This window comes from Balearica regulorum, chromosome 9 (genome assembly GCF_011004875.1).
Source record: "Balearica regulorum gibbericeps isolate bBalReg1 chromosome 9, bBalReg1.pri, whole genome shotgun sequence".
NCBI classification, from domain to species: Eukaryota; Metazoa; Chordata; class Aves; order Gruiformes; family Gruidae; genus Balearica; species Balearica regulorum.
The window spans coordinates 16470769-16497626 of NC_046192.1; the positions used below are offsets into that span (position 1 = coordinate 16470769).

The following is a 26858-nucleotide window of genomic DNA, read 5'->3' on the forward strand; positions in this document are numbered from 1 at the left end:
AACGCAGGGGTTATTGCACTGCCACACGCTTGTTCCTAGAGAGAAGTCCCCAGACCCCTCCTCCCCACGGCTCCAGGGCATTGAATCAGTCAGAAAAAAAGAAAGCAAAATAAAAATCATATAACATCACCTGGTTTCTAGCACTGCAGGAGACAGCCTTCAAGACCAGCACCCCACCAAAGACCCCACAGTTGCTGGCTACATCCTTGGTCAGGGAAGAGGCTGCGGACCACCACCTTTGGTGAAGCCTAACAAATGGCAGGTGGCCCACAAGGAGACACATTCATCTTACCTTCCTGGCCATCTGCAGCTCCTTCCCACACCAGGGCCATGGCAGAGACTAAACGCACCCACAGGGACCACCAGCCCCTCACTCCAGCTATGGAAAAAGGCAGATCTCTGCTGGGATTTCCCAGCCTGTCTGTGGTTAACGCCATGGGAGAGGAAGGGGCACAGCCGGCAGCCTCACAGACGGGCCACCCAGGACATTGTGAAAGAGCCGGTCACAAGGCACACGACTGGGGAAGGCTGCTGTCTAATGTTACACCAGACCCACAAACCCTCTTCCTGTCCCCTCCAGCTCTTTTCATCCTGAGGTAGTGCCAATCACCAGTTTCTCTTACTCCTTTCTTACATGGGACACAGGAAGAATATTTCTTCCTTAAAAACAAGAGTGTGAGAACTGCAAGGTCTTGACTCAGCAACAAATAGATCTGTAGCTCAGAGGAGAGGGGTTTCGTTGTCACCCAACCAGCTCTCTCCCCAGGCAGTTGCATTTTTAAGGCAGCGATCACAACTGATGGGTGTTCAGCAGGGCGGGACTCAGTCTCATTTTCCATCCCATCCGTGTTCTTCTGAACACTGTAGCTCCTTCCCCACTGCCAGCTCTGTTGCGAACAAGCAACTGTATCCCCAGAAAATTAAGTAGTAATTAAAAAAAAAAAAATCACAGCTCTCACCAACACAACGCATGGGATCAAGGATGGACATCTTTTAAGGCTGAAAGTTTCACTTCTCAGCCCTAAGTTGCAGAGCTTATTTTAAAGGCTGATTGGAATTGCCTTAAAGTCCACAGAAGGACAATTGCTTTAAATAAACCAGTCTTAATTGCTTTACACCTATTTAAATCTCACATGGTGGTACATTTTGGAGGAAAAGAGCAAGGCCAGCTTTTCTAAGACAAATCTAATAATAAAAAGCACTCTGCCTTGATCTCGCTGTTCATCTCCCAGGGCCCCTCTGTTACTGCTGCATTCCTTTGTGTTTATCTGCCCTCTTCAACTCTGTGCTGAAATCAGCTGCGTGCGGCACCTCGTGTCTGGAAGTGACATGGCTGAGGTTACAGGAGAGACAGGTGCAAGGGGAGCTTTTGCCCTGAAGCTATCCAAAGGAAAAGAGAAGCTGGAGGGGAAGAGGGTTGTAAGGTATTTCAGATTAAAGCCGACAAACAGCAAACACCTTGCCCCAGGCTACACATTCTCTGCCAATGCAAGCTGCAGCGGCTGGGAGCCCCAGAAACAGCAAAGCAAACATGGACTTCTCTGCAAGGGGGAGTTGTCACCTGTCAGGGATGTTTGCAAATTTATAGGGAGGTGGTGGTGGTGGTAAGGGGAGTAAAAAGAGCTTTCCTCCTTTTAAAAGATGGGCTGTTTGCACAGGTTTGCGATGCATATTTTGCTTTGTAAAGGCTTTTGTGCAGCACTCAACTGAGCAAGGGTGCTGTCTTCCACTGAAGACAAACTGGAACATTTATTAATGTACATACATTAACGTACTCTGAGCCACTGCCTTACAGTAAGGGCGAGGATGGGATGGAATGGAATTTCCCTGCTGCCCCTTCAAGCTTGTCATATGTGTGAAAAACACTTCTTAAACAAGTCACTGTGCAGCTCAGATTCTTCAGAAATGCCTCCTGCAAGGCTGAGATCAAGCCCATCATAAGCAAGAAGTAACTGCACAGCGAATCTGCCGGCCCTTCTCTCATAGCCCCAGTGCTCACTTCAGCAGTGGTCAGAGAGGACAAGAAGGGATTTTCCATTGATTCTTCACTGTACCACAGACGGGAGAGGGAGACTCTGAACAAGGGCCTCAAGTGAGTCTGTCAGCTACCATGGTGCTCTGCAGACAGCTCAGAGGAACCAGAGCTGGTCAAACCTCCTGGCACCAGGGACTGCAATCAGCATGGCCTGGGAGCTCTTTCCTTGCAGATGCAATCCTCCAGGCTACAAACACTGCCCGGATGCAGGCTGCCAACACACTTTGGTTGAGCCCATTAAAAATGGTGGCTGATTAGCCAAGGAATTAACTGACACAGTTTCTCAGGATGGAAACACAGAGGAACAAGAAGATTTACTGATACCAACACAAATTTCACACCATTTTACTCCAAAGTATACAAAACTCAGGAAGAACAGAGACAGGACACGAACAGCTCAAACTCCTGAAATACCTCCTGCTCCAGCCTGCAAGAATTGTACCTGGCTTCTTCACTAGAGCTAATGCTAAGAAAGAGCTGGTCAGTTTGTGCCAAAGGCAGTGAGCCAGCAACCACCAGGGCCTCATCTGCATTCCAGTCTCGAGCTACACTGGTGAGACACCCATGACCAAGACTTGTTACAAACACTCTCTGGCTTTTCCTACCTAGGAGAGGAGGAAAAATAACCAGAAACCAACCATGGTTTGAAACCAAGTTTTCATTCATATCTGACCTTCAAGAAGAGAAAATCCAGTGAAGAACATCCTCAAGCCCCAGCCCTTGGTCAAAGTTACAACTATGCCCAGAACACCAACTATGTTGAGCAGCCAGAACAGTGCAAGAGACTCCTCAGCTCTTGTGCCTGTTTAGCTGCCTCATCCCTCTCTCCTGCCATTGCTGCAGCAGGAGAGGAGGAGCAGGTAAGGAGTCTGCATGCTCCCCCTCGCAGACCCAGGGAGGCACAGAGGAGCGATGCCTTTCCACAGGTCGCACGCCATTCGGTTTAGCCACACGTACACCACCGTTCACCACCACCAGAGTCACTTGGCAGAGCCATGCTCTCAACTGGCTTCTGTGAGTGGGACACAACAGGCAAAGCAAGAAGGAACTTCCTTGGTCAGAGGCAGCGGCCACAGCTCCTCCACCAAGAGGGGGAAGATGACCCCGGGGCAATGCAGCAAGAATAGCTCACGCAAAAACTCCTCACTGTCCCCAAAGATTAACAAAGTTCTTCTCACTACTCACCCACATTGGGTCATTCAGTTCCGTGTCCTGCACCCGGACGCAGTCCATGCTAATCTCTATTTTGTTTGTAGGGCCATTTTCAGATGGGCCATCGATGAAGTTCAGATCGATGGGCTGAACTGAGCATATTGGCCTGAAAAGAACAGAGTAATGTGGTTAAAACTGGCCAAGTTTTGTTGTCCTCCTCCCGCCACATGCTAGGGTGTCACCCAGGATTTAGGCATGACCACGAACCAGTCTCAGGACAAAGTAAGTAATTACTAGTGAACAACTACCTCATCACCTGCTATGCTGACAGCAGCCCCTGAACAGGACAGGGCCTGGAGGGACATTTCACTTGCCTGACCAGAAAAATGAGGTAAGAGCACAGGAGTTCAATCACAAAGACAGAATTCATGGAAGATTTATAGCGGTAACTGTCCCAGCATCAGTCATGGCAAGTCAGGAATGGGAACAGAGTCAGGTTTTTTTCCTTGAATGGACCTGACAGAGTGAACTCTCCACCGTTTCCACCTCTTCTCCCTCCCTGGCATCAGCAAAGGAGGAAAACATGCAGCCTGGACAGAGTAATGACCCCATTTCATAGGGAACAATGCCATGAGTGACCATGTGCTGGAAAGCAGTCAGCTCAGCAACCAAAGCTCTTGAAAAGAGTCAGTGTCACTGGTCATCTCTCCATCTGTTCCCTATAGCCTGGATGAAGAACCTCTTGAGAGGTACCACATACCCACATATTCTAATCAACAGGTACAGAAGACTCCAAAACCCCCTGAGCAACCTAACTACAGAGGTGTCCTGTCCCAAAGTGCCTTCTTCCACAGGCTCCACGTAAGGACTACTTACTGTTCCAGGAAGTCCCAGATATGCTGGAGCACCTCTGGGCTGAGGAATTCCCTGGGCTGTGAGCTCTGGGACATGGCTGATCGGTAGTAACTCTCCTTCCAGGAGAAGTGGCTCGGAGTTTCTACAAACCTTAAAAAACAAAAGCAAAAAAAAAAAAAAAAAGAAAGAAAAAACCCAAAAACAAAGAAAAACACACAAAGATATGTTGAATGCATGAGCCCAACTCGATAAAAACCCATAAATAGAAGCTATTGTGTGAAAAAGGAGACATGCTGAATGCCTGGAACATTCACAGCTGTACAACACACATTCCACACTGCTGCAGATGCTGTATTTAGATGGGAGAGAATTTGGCCACCCTTCCCAATAAGTTAAACACTCCTCAGAGTCCACTGGGATGCTGTGTTATAAGAATCCCAGAGGGGAAAAAAAAAAAGCTACCTTCTATTTTACCCCCAAATAATCAACTTTCCATATAAAGCAAGTAGTCTTCGCAGCAGGTGAAGCACTTAAGTGGTGTACAATTCCACTCTCCCCGGCTGGTTGCCTCTCTGGATTGCACACCCTTGGATGATTTAGGTGACTTCTACACCCAGCCACTGCAGCTGAGGGCTTGGACTAAAATAAGTATTTAAAATAAATAAATAGATTTTTGTTGTTGTTGCTTTATTTTCTATGGAAATAAGTTCCATCACATCTGATTATATCTGCTTGTCTACTGCCCTCTCACCTCCAATAATTTCTGAGCCCAACCGGCTGATTTCCACCAGATCTCCTAATTACCTTGGCCATTTTTATCCCCTTAAGCTCCCACAAGCCTCACAGAAATAGGTGGGCCCAAGAGTAGCAGTGACGAAGCCGGAGCACTCGCGCCTTCCACAGCTGCACATTCTCATCCCACTGGCCAATTTCTAAATTCAAACACAGCAGCTTTTACACCCGTGTCAAAATACTCAACGGCTGCAGGGATGCAAGGGGCGGAGGGAGGATTTTCTCGAGTATATTTGCAGTTGAAAAAACTACTCCCAGTTCAACTTAATTAGAGTACAAGGAAAGTGACTGCCTTTCCTGCTACAAATACGGGGACACCCTGCAAAATTTTCATGTAAAAGTGTTTTGGCACAATGCAAGCGAACGGCCGTGCTCCCTGCTGGGGGGAGCGGCTGTGGCAGGAGCCAAGGCTATAAATGGATTCCAAAAAGAATTGGACTAACATTTGGTTTGGCACATTTTGGTGCTGTTTAACACCATGGTCTAAACAAATTGCATGGAAGACCCTAATTTATTAAGCTGCCAAAATTAAGAAAGTATGTTTCAGAGGGAGGATCACACTGCAGTTGTTCTTTTCCTCTACTTTTTCCTGAAGCATCTATTTCTGACTGCTGTCAGAGAGCGATCTAGCTCTCTCTATGGAATTTGTATGCCTCCTATGTTTTGAGGATGACTCTGGTCTGCAAAAAGCAGAGCTTTCCTCACCTCTGCCGCCCACAGAACTGCACGGTCTTTGAAAAGAGCAGACAGTTTTCCTAAGCTAACTGAAATCAAAGCGGTTTCAGCCCCCGAGCCATGGTGAGCATGCCTCAAAACAGGTGAAAGTATCACTTCAGTTGCTCATCCTTTTTCTGATGAACAAAAAAACCCCAACATCATCTAAAAGTTCATGAAGAGCCAGAGACAAAAATAAAATTCAGAGGTGTCATAGCCAATAGCTTTGTCCCACAGATGTGAGCACATACCCACACTATCTGTGAATAAATAATCACAAATCCTCCGAGAACAGCAGTTATCCCACAAAGTACCAGAAATTACTTCTTTCAAACTTTCAGTCTGGTAAGGCACTTTCAAGGGTGCTGTATTGAAACTCAGAAGAACAGATCTGGCCTGAAGCCTGCTATATAAGCTGGGAACCAATGCTACAACAAGTTTTGGAGGAGAGCAATGGGGATGCTCCCCAGCCCACTCTGCCACTAAACCCACAGACCACAGGCACTGCTTGATGCCCTGCACCCAGTTCTGGCCTCCCAGGAACAGGCAGAGAAACCCCACAATGGGTTCTCCCAAACCACTGAAGTGCTTGCTTTTAACTGTTGTTTGCCATTTATCACAACTGCCCTTGACTTAAGCACTAAAACCCACTTTTTAGGAATCACTGCAAAGGTAGCAACAACCACCATCCACACCAGCTCATTACTACGTATACAAGAACCAACTTTACCAAAAAGAGTTATTACAAAACAGACCTTCCTCAGAGACCTTCTTTCCTTCAAAAAGTCTCAGTGCAACGAGGTTTCTGCATGCTATGACATGCCCCATCTTCAGTTCACAGCTGCACAAAGTCGTAAGTCTCAAGAAGACAAAGCAACCAGTTCAGCCCTGCATGCTCTGGCCCTTGCAGTCCCATTCAGCAGCAAAGCAGAAGCTGCTTCTCATAAACCTACCCCAACCAAGCACTCTTCACAGTGCCCACAGTCTGCAGTGCAGGAAAGGAAGAGGAGAAAGCTGCACAGATTGATAAAGCCAGGTTTGTTATTTCATGCCTCTGAACCTAACAGAGGTGTTGGAAAGAGTCACTCCAGCTAAGGACACAACCAGTGCATCCCTGTACTAAACACAACTCCAAATTTCTCCAGAGAGGTATTTTCCAGCTGTGTCATCTTTATCCATATACCCAGCCAAGCTCCTGGCTTACTGTTTCTAAGAAAAGCATTATCAGATTTTACCTGATAGCCAAAAAGGCACGTTTCCCTACACCAAGCAAAAGCAGTTCCCTGGTTAATGCTTTCACAGAAGCAAAGTTTGAGACACTCCTTCAACACTCTGTACAACACCTTTACTACCCTTATAGCTCTATTTCCAGAGGAGGCTGCAGGATTAGGTGACCAAGCTTGGCAAGGCAACTGTGAGAAGCCTGCAGCATTACAGAGGTAGTGAGCATTGCTCTTTACTTAGTTTGGTGCATCCTGCTCTCAAGTGGGAAAGAGCTATCAAGGCACAAGAAAACCAACTACAGTTCAGCACAAGGCAAGCTAACCTGTCACCTTCTCTGTGATCGTAAAATCTAAACCTAGTGCCATTTTCCTTAATAAAACAGCTTTCAAAATAGAGGAGCAGTCTGTCTACTGAACACCATACTTAAGTGCCCAAATTTGCACTTTTGTACTTAAGTGCCCAAGAAAATAACAGCTAAAGCCTAAGCAAGGTCTATGCATAAATTTCACTACTCTAGTTAATTGTCTTTTCCCACATCAGCAAACACTCTAGCTTCAGTAAAATAATCCTCAAGTACCTAAAGTTAATCACAAGATAGCAGGAGTTTGCATTGTTCAATTGCTCCTACCAGCTGCTTTTTTTAACAGAATTTAAACAACATCCCTTTTACCCACAACCACTCATCCCAAAGCGCATCATAGGAGACAACACAGCCTGTTATACCAAACTACCGACTATGACAGGACAAAACACGGTACTAAGTCTTGTGTAGCTTGCCCTCTACTTTAAGTCTACAAGCCACTTCCCTGCATTGACTGCTGAAATAGTTGGCAGGCAGCTTGCCACAAGCAGAGAGCACTAACTGCACCAGGTTGGAACAAGAGAGGGATTTACAGCCCCCATCAAACTGCAAGCTGAACAGGACATTGCACCCACAAGTCCCTCCTTCAAAAACCACCAGGGGATTATTAATTAACAGAAATAACAGGTTAAATCTTCTCTGAGAAGTAGCACCTCACCAAGAGCACAGGGTTTGCCTGGTGCAGCGCTAGGACACAGCTCTCCTGAACCACTGACACCCAGGACAGGTTTCAGCCAGCAATGCACTCTTACTGAGGTCTAGCTCAGCTCCATCCTGTTTATTCTGCTGAAGCAATAGCTGCCCAGACTCCAGGTGAAAACACTTTTCCAGATTCCTTCTGGGGGCCGAAGCCTCGTGCACACTGATTTTTGCTGCTGCCTCCTGATCATTTCCCCACAAGTGCTGTTACAGCCCACTGCAGTGGGACTACATCCCAGCTGATTCCATTTGCCATCACACTGATGAGTGAGAACGCTGCAAAACATGGCAATAAGAGCCACGTGCCCCACTAGCTGTACCCACACAGCGCTCAATTTCAGAGTCTCCCAGAAGGCTAAGGGAATGTTAAACTTCACAAAAAAATTAACCTCCAAACCCCACCCCACCAAAAACCAACAAGCAAACAAAAACAGCCCTGGCAAGCACAGCATTTGCCTTTCATGGGGTTCTAACACATGTGGAAATGAAGCCCTGACTGCTTGGCCCAGTATGACATAAACTGGTGGCAAACCAGAGAAAAGGCAAGACGGTTCTGCTCCCACTACCTCACTCTAAATGCTTGCTTCTACTCTTCACCATGTTTTCCCCCCTTCCTACCTTCACATCAAAGACATTAAAGAAAAAGCAACAAAACAAAAAAAACCCCAAACCACTTTCCACACCAGAAAACAGTGACAGAACACTATTAAACTAAACAATTGCAACATAACAACACTTTGCACCCAGAAAACCACCTTTCACTGCAAACAACTTTTCTTACAAAGGGCTAAATCCAAAAAAATGAGGCTTGACTTACCACCGGGGAAAAGACACAGAGTCCTGAGGAAAGCAAGACCTAGGTTTGATAGGGAGCATGCACAGCCCCTCCTCTGTAGCTTTAACCTTAAAGGCAGATGCCACCTGCTTTCACTGATGTAGGGTCTGATGCAGGGTGCAGCTCAAGCACCACTGGGGTGCATGTGTGAGTCCAGAAACCTCCTTCTAAAAGTAAGAAAGACTGTTGCAACCAAGAGATAGCATGGGTTTTTTTGGGTTTTCATCCAAAAGAGGCTTGGAACCTCAACACTCTGAACTGCCCCCGGGAAGGAGAGAGTTTATGAAGAAGTAGAGTATAGGGAAAGCAGAAGTGAATAAGGTATCTCAGTGAAGCTGCTGTGTTGGGTTTCAAGAGATTCAAGCACCTCTGGTTCTCCTTAGCTTCCCTTGGAAGCTGGAGCTCTGGAGTAGTTTGTGTTTCTCCTGCATGGTATGCAAACTCTTGGAAACTATCAATGTTGTTTATAGATGCTGAACTTTGTAGCTTGATATTGGTATAAAGCCACAGTGTAAAATCTTGTGCGAATAAATCTTTCACAGTAGGGATGAGCAAAATGATTTAGAGGTTTTTTTCTGCTTATTGCCAAAGTTACAGGATGCTGCTTTGCCTATCAATGGTGTACAATTTTCTGTCACTGGGTCTGTAGTCCTCAGTCAGTGGACAAGTAGATGGGACCAGAAAAGTCTTTCTTTGTAAGCTACAGATTTTGCTATTTTTTCACAAGATATATTCCTCTAAAGGACCTGCTAGTAGAGTACTTGGGAAACTTTGATGCAAAAAGAAGAACATCTACTCTTAGGAGGAAAGCATTTCCACATTATACTAATGAACCCAAAGAATAATTAATAATGTCTAAATAATGATATCTAATATGGCTCATTTTATTCATAGCTCTCAAAGTGCTCTACAAAGGAAGACAGTGTAATTACTCCCATTTTACCTGTGGGAAAACTAAGGCACCAGGAGGTCATAGGATTACTCATCGTTACTCAGCAAACCAGTTGTGCAGCCAGAAATACAACCGTGGTCACCTGAGTCCCTGTCTGGTGCTGCTCAAAAAGGAGCTAGTGATTTTGGGTGTCTAGATAGAGAAATTCCAAAAGGCCCTGATTTCTTCAGGTAGAGTATGCACTGCACTTCCTAGAACAAGAAACCCCCAAACTTCATTTATCTTCACCAAAATGCTGATGCCCAGGAATTAAAATCATGGCTGCAGAAATACTGTGACTGGCTTTAAGCCACACCAGAGTTCAGGGTGGAAGTAGAATTCAAACTCAGATGCCCAGACTAAAAACTAATCTTTCTTCCTGAATGCTTACAGCAGTTAACCACTTAACAGCCCTTAATTCATGCAGAGATTCATATATTAGCCCTCAACTGTCACAGGGTGTGGGCTGGATAGAGAAGTAAATCACAGAGCAGAGAAGACTGCAGCCTTAGCTCCAGCAATCCCAATCCACGTGGGATTCTCTGGTTACACCTTGAAGTGCATCAAAAGCAACAGTAAACAAATGATTTAAAGTTCATAAGCATTACACTTAATTGCCTGAATCTTGGTGTTAGTTGTATTTTTAGTTCTTGAGTGGGGAGGGGGCTCCTTTTCAGACCGCACCGTTAAAACTCGAGGAACTTGGCAGCCCTCATCCGGCTGGAATTCCCCCCGCTCTGCATTTTAACACTGCAGTGATTTGTAGGCATCACTACCTAATGAAGCTCACAGCTGTGCAAGAGGAGAAGGAAGCGGGGTCTGGCAGCATGGGACAAGCGTGCGCCTGGCAGGCAATGTCATCTGGAATTCCCCGAAGCGTGGAGCACACTTGTCCCCCACGGCCACATCAGCCACCCTCAGCCGGCAAAGCACACCCTGGAAGCACCCATTAGAGACCTTCGGTAACCAAATAGGTTCATTGCCATAAACGGGGGCAAAATGAAAGCCTGTGGGTAGACAGGCAGGCTCTCACCCCCCCTCAACAAAGAGATTGCTGTTGAATTTCAGGGATCTGTATTGCACCTCTATCTATGCCTCTTTCTGTGTTTACTTCATCAACAAGCAGCCCCCCTTCCCAGCATGAACTGCACTGTACTACACGTTTTCCCATTTCTTTCCCTGCCTCATGCCATATTCCAAGGTCTTGGCTCACGATAGCCCAAGAGAGACTGACTCCCATCCCGGCAGAGGCAGGTTGTGCTGAACTGCACTCACAAGTATTTATTCTCCTTTAGATTTCCAGCCCAGCTTTCAGATTTAACTTTTTAAAATCTAGGCTTCCAGCAACTTTAAATCCTTCAGATTTTCCTCCCATATAACATTGCTCCTATGTGTTAGTCCTATAAAATATCTCTGGAAGAAAGGTGATGAATGCATGGGTTTGGAAGGGTGAATGCAAGGAATAACAAACACTGACACACAGGGGGGTTTTAGACAGAATCTAACTTTCACCCGTGGTTCACCTGTCCATTCTTTTTTCCCAGATTTGATCTGCAATCTCACTGAAAAACATGTGGACAATGGTATGGGTTGGGGGGGTGCAGCTGAGAGAAAAGTGGTCCAGCATCACAGAGATGTGCGTTAGAAAATGAAAGCTAACTGCCCAGAGGGTGAACCCTGATCTCTGAGGTAGCCACCAGCCAAGGAGATATGGGGAACACAAGAAGCAACCGGGAGTGACAGCGGCAAAGGGCTCTGTGACACTGCCAGTGTCCTACAGCATCCTCTGAGGACAGCCTAGGGAGGACTATTAGCTTCTTCCTAGTCTCTAGGCAAATGACACTTGTATTGTGCACGCCCTGTTTCAACTGTGAGATATATGATATTTAGAGGAATTAAAGCAGTTCTGTCTCAGATTGCATGGCTTACAAAATTTCTGCGTTCTGCTAGAGTCTACTGTAATAGCGCATCCCGATCTCCCTGTGATTTAAATTCCTCTTTTGGAAGTGTATGTGTGTGAGCAGAATGGAAAGGGATGGTTCAGCTTTCTGGTTGCTCTTTACTTGAGCCTTCAGTGCACGGGCAAGGCTAACCTATATCAAAGAAAGTGAAACTGGCTGTGTAGAATGATCCTCCTAATTCACTATGCTGAAAAACACAGGGGGGATTTTTTTCCATTCATCATCTTCTTTCACTTAGAGTCATCTTGAGTAAGACTATGCCCACAGTGGATGCAACGTTTGCAGCTTTACGGTGGCCCCTCAAAGCACGTTATATCACCACAGCCCTTGGCCCCACACCAGTGCCCTGCTCCAGCGCTGGCAGCAGAGCTCCTTTGGGAGCCTCTGCATTCCCAGTGCTACTGTGCCGAGGGGTTCCCAGATTGGGCACTGCATGGCCTGCTCCCTGCAGACTTCTGGGAATGGCTTCTGGCAGCAGAATGGGTTCAGAATGCTATCAGCAATGCCCACAGCCTGGAAACCCACTGCATCTCCTACCCACATCTCATCACATCTGCTATCTACGTGTCATCATTATCAGCCTGACAACAGTGACCACTTCTACATAATAGAGGCATTTCTTTATCCTCAGGGCTTCAGGCAGCTAATCACTCCACTAGCACTAGTGGTACTGTCCCCTAACTGTTGGAGCAAAGTCAATCCTAATTTTTTTTTTTTCCCTCCTCCAAGGATTCCTTCAGCATCTTGTGAACTTTCCCAGACCTCTCTCTTATCTCCCACACAAACTTGGACACCCCCTTCTCCACCTCCTCCTTCTCACCCATCCTTGGAAACTACCTCCTCACCCAGCCGCGGACATCCCCTCCCCTTCTGCTCAGCCCTGACACCCACTCCCTTTCTCAGCAGGGGCCGAGAGAGATGGAGCTCTGGTCAAGGTGAAAGCACTGCCACAGCAATTCCTGCACCTCCCTACTGCAATTGGTGCTTTCTAGTCTGCGGTACAGAGTACTCATAACCTCCAGAAAACCACCCAGGAGCCTGAGCAACCAGCGTTGGGAAGTCCAGAGTTAGAGCACAAGCCTGGGGCTCAGGACAGTCAGCTCAACCCCTGGCCCGTGGGTGGCCTTTCCATCTTTGCTCTTCCATTCCTCCGGTATAGCAGTGCCACCAAATTCGTACAGCGCACGGAGACCTGTTGACCATCAGTACACCTCCAGGGAGACATGGTCCCAAAACTTTCCAAATTTAAGTAATAAAATAAAATTTGTATCTCCATCCATTTTTAAAAAGCATTAAACCCAAAACCAACTAAAAAGCAGCTGCAATTGTATTATTTTGTAACTCACTTTTCCAGTCAATCCCTTCCCCAAACTTATTTGCAGCGATGGTTAGAAGCAGTACCCAGCTGGAGAGGGAGGAGTCAAGAGCTGCCTCCTCTTTGCAGCTTTTGCTGCGGTAAGTGAGAAAGTCTTCTCAAAAGCAACACCAGCGGAAAATCCAGGCCCAGCCCTCAAAATTCTCAGGTATTTTTGAGCCTAGTCCAAAAATAAGTATTGTAAGATAAACCTTAGAGGCAAACTGTTCGGAAGCCACAAAATATTTTCAAGTCCATTTAAAAAAAAATCCCTTTGCTCTAAACAATAGGCATCATTTGCTCAGTTTTAGAGACCTAGCTGAGAACATGCATTTGGGTCTACCTTTCAAAGTTTACACAAGACTTTTTGCAGCTAGCCAACCAGCCCTGATAGTGTTACAGCAGGACAGAGTGGTGCCTCTTCCCCTCGGTGCAGGAGAGGATGAGCACAGATATCTGCTGAGAGGTCTCCTGCTCGGTTGGTGCTGCCTCCAGCCCTGCTGCCACATGCCAACATCTGCTGCCCAGCTGCAGCTACAATTAAAGACAACAGAGACCATCTTTTGTGCCTGGGGGGGGGGGGGGAACTGCCTAGCCCAAAATCACCCCATGACCACTCATCCACCCTCAGTAATGATTTGCAGCAGGTGCCTGGGGACATGTCCACAAGCTGCCAGGGCATAAGGAGACTTGGAGATCTCTGCTGTTGCATTCTGCTGCGCAGTATGGGGGAGACTCCTCATCTTTTCTGGAGGATGAGGGGGAAAAGGCAGATGTTAAATGCCCAAAGCAGCCTAAAACAGCTAACCACATCCTTTCTAGTTATCCAGATCTCTGCAGCATCAGGGAATATTAAAATAAAAAAAAGCAACAGCCCCAGAAATGAGAGTGGGTGAGGTCATTTTCAAGAGATGACAGTCATGACAAAATACAGCTATTACAGGCCTTCATCACTACCATCGCTACTGTTCTGTAGTGATTTTAGGTATGTAATACGGAAAAACAAAAAGTTCTGAAGGGGCAATGGCCAGAAATCTGACCTTCCTGAGGCTTTCTAAATCAAATTCCTCCTTTTCAGGTTTGGTCATCAGTATTTATCCTGTGAGTACAGTATTTATCCAATAACCACATCTACAGAAGTTCATTGCTGTTCAATTTCTTACAAGGAGCTTGCTTTCAGTATTTCCCACAGGAAATTAGGAGGCTTGGGTTTTCCTTCTTCTAACTATTGTCTGCTGAAATTTTGCAGTGTTGAGTGCAACCAGCATCTCTCATGTTTCACTAGTCTACCACCATCACACCAATACAGAGACCACAACACAGAATGAGACATTACTTTATTTATTACAGATAGTAAAATAATTCAGCCAAGCGCATCAGAGCTTCAGAAAGGCAGTGGGGGTGTCAGGAACTGGCTCTTTTTAGATACTACAAGGCTCTGAAAGAGGCCAAAGTACGGGTGGGGGAGAAGAAAAAGGCACCAACAGAAAAGTTCCACTTGCAGCCAGGGTATAGCAGCAAGGAAGGACCTTGGCTACATCCACACCATTGGTCTGGCCCAGGTTCAAGGTCTGGTTTGTGTATTAGCCCTTATATACATGCAAGCACGTTTCTAAGACGTGGTCCTGGCCTGAGCTCTGGGCTGTCTGGAGAGGAAATGACTGAACTCTGTTGAGCCCAACCTCTTGTTTTATGTAGCGTGGACAAGTTAGAGATGGTCTAGGCTGAGCTTCCTACAGTCCAGACCACTACCAAATGTCCTGAGCTCACCTCTTCCTAAGGACTGTGCACCATCAGAGCTGCAGGCAGCACATCACCAAGCAAACCTGAGAGAAACCCCCCAGATCGAGCATGAGCATGGCCAGTCCCCCAAACCAGGGACATGCACTGTGCTGAGTAGCTGCCAGGGAGATCTCTTTGGGTTCTCGACTGGCTTGCGCGTTAACACAATAAAAATGAGATTATGTGGTGCAAAGAGCAACTGTTACAGTCTACAGAGCAAAGTCAGAGCAGTATTTCTCTCAAAGAATAACAGTGTTAAACTAGAAGGAAAAAAAAAACCCAAAAAACAAACCCCCCCCCCAAACCCCAAAAAACCCACATTAGTTTGTACCTATTTTAAAAGGCACAGTCAGAACCCAACATCTCATATGCAATGCTCATGCCTGCAGAGATGAAATTGGGCTCAGTGCTTCTCCCAAGGAGTGCAGGGATGAATCATCATCTGAGGAACTCTCACACTGCTGATTTACATGCTCCAGACCATGGTATACAGATAGCATCCAGCTGAGCAAATAATAGGTCATTTCAAGCACCGTATTCTCTATTTAGTAGCAGATACACATAAAGGTATAGCATATGGGAACTGACGAAGTGACTCGTACTATTAGATATGGTGCATTTACATAGAGTCCTTCCTAGGCAGCCCCACAGAGGCTGTGAACACTTGGTACAGCTCATTCACTGCCTCCTTCAGCCTGTTGCTGTGAGGTGTAGTGGAGAAAGAGGAGACTTTCGCAGCACGTGACTGGGAACTTCGGAAAACCTGGTAAGACCAGCTCAAATCTCCAGGTGTCTGATTACCCTCCATGTCCCTGGGGTGAAGATGCTGGGTGTAGATTTGTGGGTCAGGATGGAGGTGCTTAGAGCTGTGCTCTCAGATCCGAGTACCTCTCCTCACCGTCCTGCACCAAACACTGTTTCTGGGATGTTTCCAGCCAGCAGAAGAGAGAATAAGAGGCTTCTGCCTATCTTCTCCCTGGTAAGGAAGTTTCAGTCCCCACCAAACCTTTCCTGAGCGCTGGCACCATCCAAAAGCCTCCAGAGACAAACAAGCAAAGAGATGCAGGGTTCAGCTCCCTCCCACCTCTGTTACAACTGCCATCCACCAAACTGAATGTGCTTTTCTGGACCAAAGGAACAGGAACACCCAGGCTCCGCAGCATGGCAGAGGCACACACAGTATGGGCTTTTAAACACTTAAACACTTCCAGGGTAACATCCCTGGAAGTGTTTAAGACCAGGTTGGACGAGGCTTTGGGCAACCTGGTCTAGTGGAGGGTGTCCCTGCCCATGGCAGGGGGGTTGGAACTAGATGATCTTTAAGGTCCCTTCCAACCCAAACCAGTCTGTGATTCTGGCTGCGCTTGCAGCCCCGATTGCTCGTGCTGGGATTGCAGCCCTGCAGCACGCTCTGAGCTCTGTTTAAAGCCTGACACAGGTTTCCTGCAAACAGCGTTTTCCCTGCTTGCACCATATCACCATCAGCAGCATTAAGCGCACGTGTTCCCCAGAACACTATCACACCCTGCCAAGAACAGAGTTTCTTTTGAATTTGGTGATGTCTGAGCCTTTTTGATCGGTGAAGAAATCAGATCCTTTCTCTACCAGGGTCTTCCCAGCAGCTCCTGGGGTTTGTTTGCGTAAGTGCTTGGTGTGCTGCAGCTACAGCCTCAGGGAAGGCACTGGGCACCCCTGCACAACCAGCAGCGAGTTGCTGCTGTCCCAGTTCATACAGGACAGGCTTTTCCCAAATTTGGCTGCTGTGAGGCGGCGGCTGGGAAAGGCTGGCGAGGGGACATCCCACGTGGGTCTCAACATAGTCCCCCACCAGGAGAAAGGAAAGCAAGAGAAATCACGCAGCCCACACTGATTTACAGCCCTGGGATTCAATGCATGGCAGGGTATTTAGTCGTATAAATATAGTCAGAGAGGAGAGGTACAGCTTCCCCAGACAGAGAACATGAAATACATGATTCTTTTTTAGGACAAGAAGGTCTCAGACTGTCTACTGCAAAAGGCTTGTGACATTTGAGTTGAGCCAGGTAAGACTCTTGTCTCCCTAAGGCACCAACTCTAACGAAAGCTGCTTCAGTCTTTAGTGACACAAATTGTTTTCTCTATTAACTGCTCAGGGGACTTACAAAGTCCCCCTCACAAAATCTCTCAAGGCGGCTGAATTTTACAAAAATATAAAATAAATCATCACAATAATACAGAAAGTCCCTAAAACTCTTTAGAAGCAGGAAACTGTAAACAGCAACATCCTGTGTTTCAGTAAATAATTAAAATGCAAAACAGAAACACCAGCAAAGCAGATGTTCGGTGCAGATTCCTGTAATATGAATTTGGTTGAAGCTCCCGCTTATTACCCCCTACAGCCAACCTGCAAAATCTGATGTGTTTTGGATGATAAACAATAACTTCCATTCCCCACCCCTGCCACCAGCGATACTGCTATGGGAAAACGAAGTATTCTGCTGAATATCATGCTGGCTGCATTTTTCAGCACGTAGCAACTCTGTGGCAGGCCAGCTATTGGTAAGCCCAAGGGCAGAGAATCCTTCTCTCAAAAATAAGAGCACTTGGAAACACCTTTCTCTGTGTCACAAAATAGCTGCAAGACAGCGCAGATGAAGGACAAAGAATTAAGAGCAGATTATAGTCCTGGAAGACAGGAACAAGTGAACTGTCGGAAACACTGCTGGTGTGTAAGGGAACACTACCAGGACCGCTCACAGGATCTTCACTTTTGCAACTGTGCCTGGTGCTAAGAAATTACAGGGTTGACTCCCTATAATTTTATCAATACATTGCCACACCTAATGTGATTTATGATTTTTGCTTGTGATTATCTTAAAGCAGTAGCTCCTGAAGTGCTGTGAATACATCGGAGCCTTAATGTTGTTTAACATTAAGATTTTTAATCCTGTAATATTTGACCACTTAATGCCCACATTAAGTCTCAGAGCTGAACTATGATTTCACAGCTGTCACAGCCACCTCAGAGACCCTGCCGATGGCAAGGCACAGCAATCCCACTGTTTTACCCCACCAGCTCTGGCTCTTACTTCTGAATTTAGAGGCAGACACTGCTGGCAATACACGGCTGAGCAGCTGCTGCTTGCAGCATCCAGCTCACTAGCACACTGCCAGCTTCTTTCCGTGCATTTTATCAGCATGCACTGACATACATACATACCAACATTACTAACCTAGACAGGCATTGAACCTCCCAGGGCAAGGTTTTGTAAGCAGACTTATTTTTATGTTGCAAAGAGCCTACTGAACCCCTGATCATTTACTGCAGGGTTTCCCCCTTCTCACCCTTGGAGGTGGCTGTTCTCTTTATAGCTCCATGCACTAAGCGAATTCCCCTTGCTTACATGCATCAGTATGTATCACATCAGGCCACCTGTGGCATTCAAACACCTGACTGGAGATGATTCAGCAGCAAAATCCTGTGGGCAGATGGTCTGGTACACAGTAGTAAGTGGTTACAAACAGGCACCAAAAACTCCCTGGTAAGCCCTAAGAACAGATACAGATGTTGACACGAAGCTATCTAAGCAGATGGAAGGATATTATCTATCTATCATCAGAATACCTAGTCACAGACCTCAGAAATCTATTATAGTGAAACATTTTCCTTCTGATTATTTTGGTTTTGATCATGGGCTACAAAGTTTTAAATTAAATGAGAATACAAATTTGAACGGTAGCGTAACCATCAGCTCCCCCCACAATGCCCAAGTTCCCATGAAGGTTTTCACATAAATGCATAACTAGCTTAGAGCCAGACACCAAACTAAGCACCAGGTTTCCTTGATTTCTTCCTCAGCTAAGACCCTCCTTCCTCCCCCATGCTTTGTGATACCTATGGACATTTTTTTATAAGGGTTCAATACTCCTTTGGCCACTTGCTCGATGTCAAAGGGTTTTATTTTCCCCAGAACTGAAGCTGAGCCCTTCTGCTCTGTATCAGGCCAGAAATCCTCATATTTGTTGGGAGGAGCCATTGCAAGTTAGCTTATAGCAGAAGGTACCATGCAAATGAGCAGGGGATTACACTTATAACATGTACCACAAACACCCTAAACATCTCTGAACAGGTGAGCTACTGAGAACTTGCTTCTTTAATTTCTTCAGTATTTTTGGAAGTTGAAGTTGAGCAAGATCCTATGGATTAGGTATTCTCTCCTCATAGTAAAAAGGACCACACGAAAGATTTCACATATTTTCCTTCCAATCCTTTGAGATCTAGGAAAACCAGAAAATGGTCGATTTGGTTCCACTTTAATCCTTTAAGCAGCACTAAAAGGACCTCCAAGCAAACAAATATCTTCTTATGACACTCTGAGGGGCCCATAACGTTTTGAAGAGGAAAAGAGAAAAGTGCTGTCTTTGGCAATGACCGTGAAGGGGTTGTGACATCCTCAGCACAACCACATCTCTCTGACTTAGAGCAAAGAGGTCCAGCAGGAACGAGCAGCTTGCGGGGGCTCTGCCAGGAAGAGCAAACTGCAGAGGGTTTAACGTGCTGCTCTTGAGCAGTGTTTTGCAAAGATCCTATCTTCTAATCCCATCTTCTGATGAGACTGCAGTGTAAGAACAGGAGAGCAACCAAAGAACAGACCTCAAAGACAAGATAAATACCCTCCCTTCCTCACCACCAGCAGTGCATGTCCTCAGTGAGGTGCAGCCGAGAGGTCCCATGCCGGCAGCACGTCCTCCCTGCAGAGCTGCTCTGCAAAGCCCTCCTGCCCACGAGCCCGCCCCGCGATAGCTATGTCTCAGCACCCTGCACTCTGTCCCCTTGCTCATGTCTGGCTCTAGCTGGGGACCCTCCCCTGTGGGATTTCTACTAGGGGTGACAGCACAGCCATGAAGGTGACCACCACTTCACAGGAGAGCTCACTGAGGCCAAAATGCACCTTCCCAGCTCCCCTCCACCTTTTCTTCCTGCCTGGAGCCAATTCTGCTCCTCCAGAAGTCACTGGCTGCTCTGAGCACACCACAAGCTCCTCAGAACAATTTCTGACCCCTCTCTGAGTCTTTGGAAAGTACCTGCTGTATGACTGGTTGTTTCTGCAAATAGATCTATACCAAGTCATGTGCCTTTCCTTACTTGGCTTCAGGTCTTTCTGCCAACACGGCAAATTTGGGCTCCCATCTCAAAGGTGAAGGCAGATGATTTTTGTCCACCCTGTCATAGCAGTTCAGTTGTACTATGCATTGCTAAAGAACGAGGAAAGAAAAAAAGTGTGCAGTTGCCCAAATGCAAGGATTCTGCAGAGCCTGCACACGGGATGAAACACTCCTGCAAGACGTTACCCTAGGACAGCTTAAGCAAAGCTCTGGCGCAACGTCACCCAGCTGATACCTGGGCGCGAGGAGCGCTGCTTACACCAGCATCGATTCACAACCATGAAGGGGCACAGCACGCTGCTGCCTGTTATCAGGAGGGGTAGCCAGCACGTTTTGCCTGAATGTGCCCCCTCCCAACCCAAAGGGAGGAAACCTGCTGTTTCGTTACTGCCTCTTAGTAATGATGAGCACTGGGTACAGCGAGTTTTTCACCTTTGTGCTGCATTGCAAGCATTAACATTGGCGAGACTCCTATCTGATAATTGCAGTCCGTTTACCAGCCCCGTTTGATACGCATGGGAACTAATGAAGAAAGGTGAGGTGACATGTGCAATGATCCTGACGAACAATCCCTTTGAACCCAGGACCCAGGAGCTCTGGCTGGCTGGAACTAGACCCTGCTCACCAAAATCTGTCCAGGTAGAGCACCCAATAGATAATGTTGCCATGGCCCACGCCCTCTCCTCCCTCCTATGCCACAACTAACTTCTGAAAGTTTCCCCTCATCCTCTTATAAAAATAGATTTTTTTTTCTACATAGCTGTTTTGGGTTGGCTTTTTTGATTGTTTGGGATTTGTTGGGGCATTTTTTGGTTTTGGTTTTGTTTTTTTTTTTGCAACCCCATCCAAAACCTAGGACTGTGTCTGAGAAACCAGGTTTCTAGCACAGATGCTGCAGACACCAGAGGATTTCAGGGTTGTTCCTTGAGTCTCTGTTATTAGTGAGATTTGGGAGGCTGGGCCGTACCGCATTGTACTGAGAATACAAAGCCAGAAATGAAAGAGGAAAGAGCAGCTTGTGTGAGAAGCCTTTCATTCAAAAGGGAGGAGTGAGCCACAGCGAACACCTTCAACACATCAACAATGCAAAATCCTGAGGCCACCAATTAGCCTGGGCATGGGGAGAGGGGCGAGCAGAGCAGGCAGGACCGTAGTCCGGTGCACCAGCAGGTGCATTCCCAACAGCCCCAAAAGAGGAGAGCTCCTGGGTGAAACACAGCCTAATGACCATCATTTCCAAGAACACAAGTAACTTATCTGTAAACATCACTCCCCCAACCAGGCATTAGCTGGAAAAAAAAAAAAGAGTAGCTTTGGAGAGAGAGAGAGAGAGAGAGACTAATTACATAGCTCTCAACAGCTGGACTTTGATCATAATTACAGTTTCCTCTTCATCTTACATTAGTGGCTTTTAACTGCAGCTTGGTGGGCACTTCTTGGAAGGTAGAAATCCCACCCATTTCAGATAGCTCATTTTATGACTCAGAGCTAGCCTGAGTTTTCTACAGCACAGGATGAGCTCCCACGGTACCATCCAAACAAGTAATTCATGGGGGTCAGCGATTTGGCACTTTAATGCAGGTGCTTCTGTCCTTACAGACAGACCAAGAAGCTAGAGCACTAAGCCTGCTTTATCGCTGATTTCAAGCATTTCATGCAAATCCTTTTAAAAGGGAAGCAAAAGTAGAAAAACTTTGAGGTTTTTGCTCAACTCCATTATTGCTGAATTTTAACATCTCTCAGCTCTTTCTGTTTAAAAAGAAAAAGATGAGCACACTCAGGATGTACCTTTCCAACCTCACTCCAGACATTCACATGCTGCATTGGCATCCCTCACTTCAGCACAGGGATGCACGGCCCCGTCAGTGCCCGGTGCCCCTCGCTCAGCTGGGCTGCAGCTCCAGCGCCGAACTCCAGTGCCCACAGCAGCAAGCGGGGTCGTGAAGGAGGAGGCTGCTGTCCCGTGCCCCAGCCAAGTTGTCTGTACTTTCATGTGATGCAGGGCTGCTTTGCTTCAATACCCAAGTTTACAAAGAAATAAATAGCCTAAGCGGGAGAGCTGGGCTGTTGAGAGAGGCTGGAGTGGCCTAAACAATAACACACAGCACCGGGAGTCTGGGCACCCAGCTATTTTTCCTCACCCAGGGCACTGAATTACTGCGTTGTTTGGATATACCATAGCAGCAGCACATAGTTTCACCGCTGTGAAATGACAGGCAGTAAGTATACAAGCATTATAATGGCACATTAGTTAATGGTCCTAAGCGTGATCTGTGTTCACCTCTTGACAGAGGAAATGTTTTAGCTGGCTCCCACGCTGTCTGCCTGCCGGACACCCCCAAAGTGAAGAGATTAATAGATGAAGCAACGGCAGAGGGTAAATCTAAGCCACAAATCTTAGAGCTAACTGGGATTTATAACTGCTTCTCTCTCCACACTGACCTACAGGGAAATCTGTATGACAGCCCCCCCACACACCCCCCCCCCCGCCATTTTAACAGGGTTTCAAACACTTTTCACTATTTATTATTTTGCCTCAGCTCAATGTTATCAGTTTGCTGTTTAGATTATTACTAGATGTAATTTTAAAGTTGCAAAGAAGCACACTGGTAAACACTCCCAGCTAAATAAAGCACTTTGACCACATCAAAGCAAAAGTGTTTCAAACTGTGTAAAATAAATGCAATTATGAAACTATTTAATTTTGTTAAATCAGTCAGACGAATGTCATCCAGCACATCATGAATGTGCAACCAATGGAGCTTAAATCTGAAGACCATCTATGTCTTCAGACTGAGAAAAGTATCTCTGGAACCAGCTTTCAGCTGATTTTAACCTGTGGCAGAGCACAGCCACTAATAACTGGACAAATGCCACTCTCAGCTCATGTAAACAGCCACACATAACAGCTGAGACACATTATTACTCTAAGCTACATCTCGATCAGGTTTTATGACTGAGGGGTGTCACAAACTCTATCTGTCCCAAGCTGTCCTGAGGCTTCCCACACCGCAATGGCCCCTTAAAAACTCATCACGCCGCTAAGGCACGCGTCGAGGAGCAGCATTTCTACCAAAGGGCCTGATGTGCTGGAGGATGCAGATTTGAAGCGGAGAAAGGCTCATTAAAAATTTCTACAGAACACAGCCAAGGGAATTTTTTTTTTCTTTAATTCCTGCTCCAGCTGGGTTTTTTGTCTAAGCCACAGCACCAACTTTATGAACCTGTTCTTTGACTTGGGATGGGATGTGACTGGCAGGAGCTCACAGGGGCTGGGAAGCTGTCCCAGAGCTCAGGTACACTTCCCCGCGCATCTTTACGCTTTCCAATTCTTATTTTTATTATTTTTTTAATTTTCTGTTTGGGAATTTGCCTAGCTTTGGCTTCCAGCCACTGAAACTTATTTGTCTGCTAAAGACCCCACTGCTGCCAACCTGAATCCGCCTTCCCGGATGGGCACCGCTCTTGTAGTGCCCTTCTCCTGGACGCTCGCACATCCCCGCGGGGGTCAGCGGTGCCGGGCGGGTTTGCGGGAGATCAGAGCGTGGCTGCGTGCGTCCGGCCAGCCCTGGGGCTCGTGTTGTGGAAGGTCTCGCCGGGGAAACCAATACCCCCCGGCTTCGTTCCACATTCCTCTGCCACGGCAGCGAGGCCAAGGACCGTGCGCTATTTCCCAGCTCCCCTCCTCTCCTTCCCCTCCGCTGGCCCCAAACGCGGCTCCTCCTCGCTGCCAGGTCTCCACACTCCCCCCCAGGACCTTCACACAGCAGTGACACCGAGCACCCAGCGGATTAATGGGGGATAAAAACCCTCACAAACATTTCAACAAATCACGATAGTGGCGGGAAAAAAAAAAACCAAAACAAAACAAAAAGGAGAAGAGATCACAACACTGCTTGTAATGCCCTGGGCTGGGTGACGGTGGCCAAGCCCTTTCTTCAACAGACAGCTATGCAACACAAGCAGCCTTCCCCAGCACAGGATGCAGAGTTAATAGTTAACCCTTCCGGGGATCGAATGCCTTCGTGAGACACCAGCCAGGGCTTTTTCAAAAAGCAGCCAGAAACTAGCCTTAAAGTATCTCGACAAGTGACTGTTTCACCTCTCTGAACTTTACGACTGGAAAAATACCATCTACATGTCATTTACATGCTTAAATATAGTATCTTCTATTGGGAGAAACAAACAAACTGACAATGTGATACTGTGATACCTTGTGCGGACATGCTCTTTTATCTGCTGGAAAATTATAAAACTCAGCGTAACAACAAAGCTAAAATAAGAGTGGTTGCCAGGCTCTGAGGTTGGCTGTTAGAATGAAAAAGTATTCTTGGAAAAGTGGTCTCTCAGAAGGCAGTTTTTTCTTCTCTGAATCTTTTAAATGATTCATTTATCCTTTAAATTCCAAAATCTCAGAGCTTAATAGTTAAGCTCATATTCTTTCCAGGAGCTTTTTCATTTAAAGGAACAAATAAACACACCATAGAAAGCTAAAACAATTCCTACACTACCCAAAGCAGAGAGTAACCTTCTGCTCCAAAACACAGGGAAAAGATACTATCAGTTTTCATGTTATTTATCATATATTTTTGTGTCTAATGCCAAAGAGGAAAAGGGAGATATCTTAAACGGATGCCTATAATTAAACAGTAACCTGTTAGAAAGCCAAAAATAATAATAAGCTCCACTGAGCATGAAGAGAGCAGCACATTTTTTCCGCATGCAGCCCAGCTGCCACCAGACGATAGCAGAAAAGTTAACAATTACACAAGACACTCAGATCAAACCTACGATAGGAGAGAGTTACGTCACGCTCAGAGACTCACCGCTGGATGCAGGGATCAGGGTAGTACTGCAAGGTGGTGAAAGGTGCCGGTTCAAAATTCATTTCCTCCGAGCCCCTCTTTGGGTACAGACCACAATAAAATAAATAAATAGATATAAAGCCAGCAGGCTAAAAGCAATAAGGTCAAGTGGTACACGAGGTACAACTTTAGAGATTTATTTTACACTTGCGAATGGGTGGGATCTCCCAGGGGCTTGGCCAATGGGATTCATCAAGTGACCTGAGCATCACCACCAGTCCCTCCTCGCCAGCTGGGCATCTTCTGCACAGATATTTTCCCCTCCTCTCAACATCCTTAATAAACTTTGGTGTATGCCGGCTGCACTTGTTGTTGGGAGCTCATCTGGGGCATCTCTGAACTTCTGATCTCGCTGGTCATTGGTTGCCTTCCCGCCTGACTTCACAGTTTAATTTTGGCAGCTCCTGCAATTTTGCTAAACTGCTGTGGCCACTGGTCATCCTCGTCTCCAGACGGCTGGAGTTTCCTCTGTTGGGTGCAGTGCCCGTGCCAAATTTCGTCGTACTTTAAAAGCTTTCCTTGTCAACTTTGTGGCTAGTACCTGCATAAAGTTGCCTGGGGAAATTTTCAGTCTCTCTCGCACCGCCGTTCGAACAGACTGTTGTGGTCACAGTTTCAAAAGCTGAATGACAAAATATGGGGAAATTCCTCAATTAAAATTAACTGTGAACTTTTGCTCCTCTGCCTCCCCTTCCTGCCCTCCTCCCCCCAAGAAAATTATCAGACATAATTGTTAAAGTTTCCCTCTATAACTTTTGACCTTTTTTTTTTTTTCAAAGAGAATTGAGATGATCTAGAAATCTTTCACTGTTTTAGTGTTCTGTAAATAATATATACATTTTCCACATGAAAAACAATAGTTTTAAATATCTTGATGAGAAAAGTAAGAAAAAAGAAAATAGGAGTCATATTTTTCAGGCCTCTAAAGCCTAAAGAAATGACAGTGAAGTCCACCAAAACAAACTACCAAAGATGAAAAGCAGATGTGGTTTTCCTGGAGGAAAATAAAAGCCAGGAAGGAAGATTAATTCCACTCTCCCCCCCCCCCTTTTTTTTTTTAATTCACACTGAAAATCATTCAGTAGAGCAACCTGTTTTGCTCCCCTGTTTTTCCCCCTCCACGGCTCATCCAAATAGTACAGGCTGTAAACCTATCCTGGTTTTGTGGTTTTGGAGAATGAATGAAATATGAATCAGGAGCTAAATTAAAATGGATTCCAGCAGGAAAAAAATAGCGTCCATGTATCTATGCACCAGTGGGATTGCATCTTCAAGCAGACGTATGTTTGTGTATATGAAGAGAGGGAAAGGGGCTGCCTCGTTGCTCACCTACAGTGCAATCTTTTGTGCTGATGTCAGCATAAAGGCTGACTTCCAAGCAAAAGCCAGGAGCCCTCAGAGACAGAAGCAATTACCTCTTATTTTTCCCCTCTGTGTTTTCCTTGTAGGAAATTTTGGTTCAAAGAATGTCATGTGGAAACATTTTCATTGCTGCCTGTGCCAGGGTGGCAGGGGAGCTATTTCAGACTTGACATTCTCCACCCACACTCAGCCTGATAGTTCCTAACATCTGTGAATTGTGAATCCTGCAAACTCGCAGGGCTGATCCTCGGCCAAGTCCAAGCAGCTTTCATTACGATAAGTGGCATTCGCCAAGGAAGAGAGGCTGGGAATGAAGGATGTATTTATTAACTGAAGTTAAGGGCTCCTTTGCTGCTGGACACCGATTCCGCTGCCTGGCCCGTGGAGGAGCAGTAATATGAAATAGGGGCTGAGCCCTGGAGTAGACACCAAACATCATAGCCTGCATCAGTGGGCAAGAAGTGTGGAAATGTCCAAACCAGGCTCTCCTGGGGAGGAGGAATCACACCAGGGCTTATGTGTACACGATGCAGCCCAGGGAACATGACTATAGAGCGGCTGCATCCCCTTCTGCTGCCAAAGTCAGGGCTGTGCTTTCCCCTGTGCAGCCGCCTCTCCTGAAGCAGCAGATACCTCCAGGGAAGCGAGAAGGAGGGCCAGGGGACAGCACAAGCTTGTGGTCCACACTGGTAGCCTGGTTCTGGTCAGCAGGCTAGTCCCTGCACAATCTATTTGAGCAAGAGCTTGGGTTCATGCTGTCTTGCAGCAGGACTCAGTTTCAGTCTGCACCC

At 46.4% G+C, this 26858-nt stretch overlaps 1 protein-coding gene across 4 annotated transcripts in view; it reads right to left on the minus strand.

The window, feature by feature from the left end:
- Positions 1–25292, minus strand: part of TP63 (tumor protein p63) — a 106939-nt gene extending 81647 nt beyond the window's left edge. For 2 of the 4 annotated variants that reach the window (XM_075761252.1, XM_075761251.1), the window contains exons 1-2: positions 4064–4421; positions 3221–3353 (exon numbers count right to left, since the gene is read on the minus strand). In XM_075761252.1, the coding sequence (XP_075617367.1) occupies positions 3221–3353; positions 4064–4302 (372 nt within the window). In that variant the 5' untranslated portion in view covers positions 4303–4421. Of the gene's footprint in view, positions 1–292; positions 478–3220; positions 3354–4063; positions 4422–24666 lie in introns of those variants that run through there. The other 2 variants (XM_075761253.1, XM_075761254.1) reach the window with 2 other exon arrangements.
- Positions 25293–26858: the final 1566 nt, after the last annotated feature.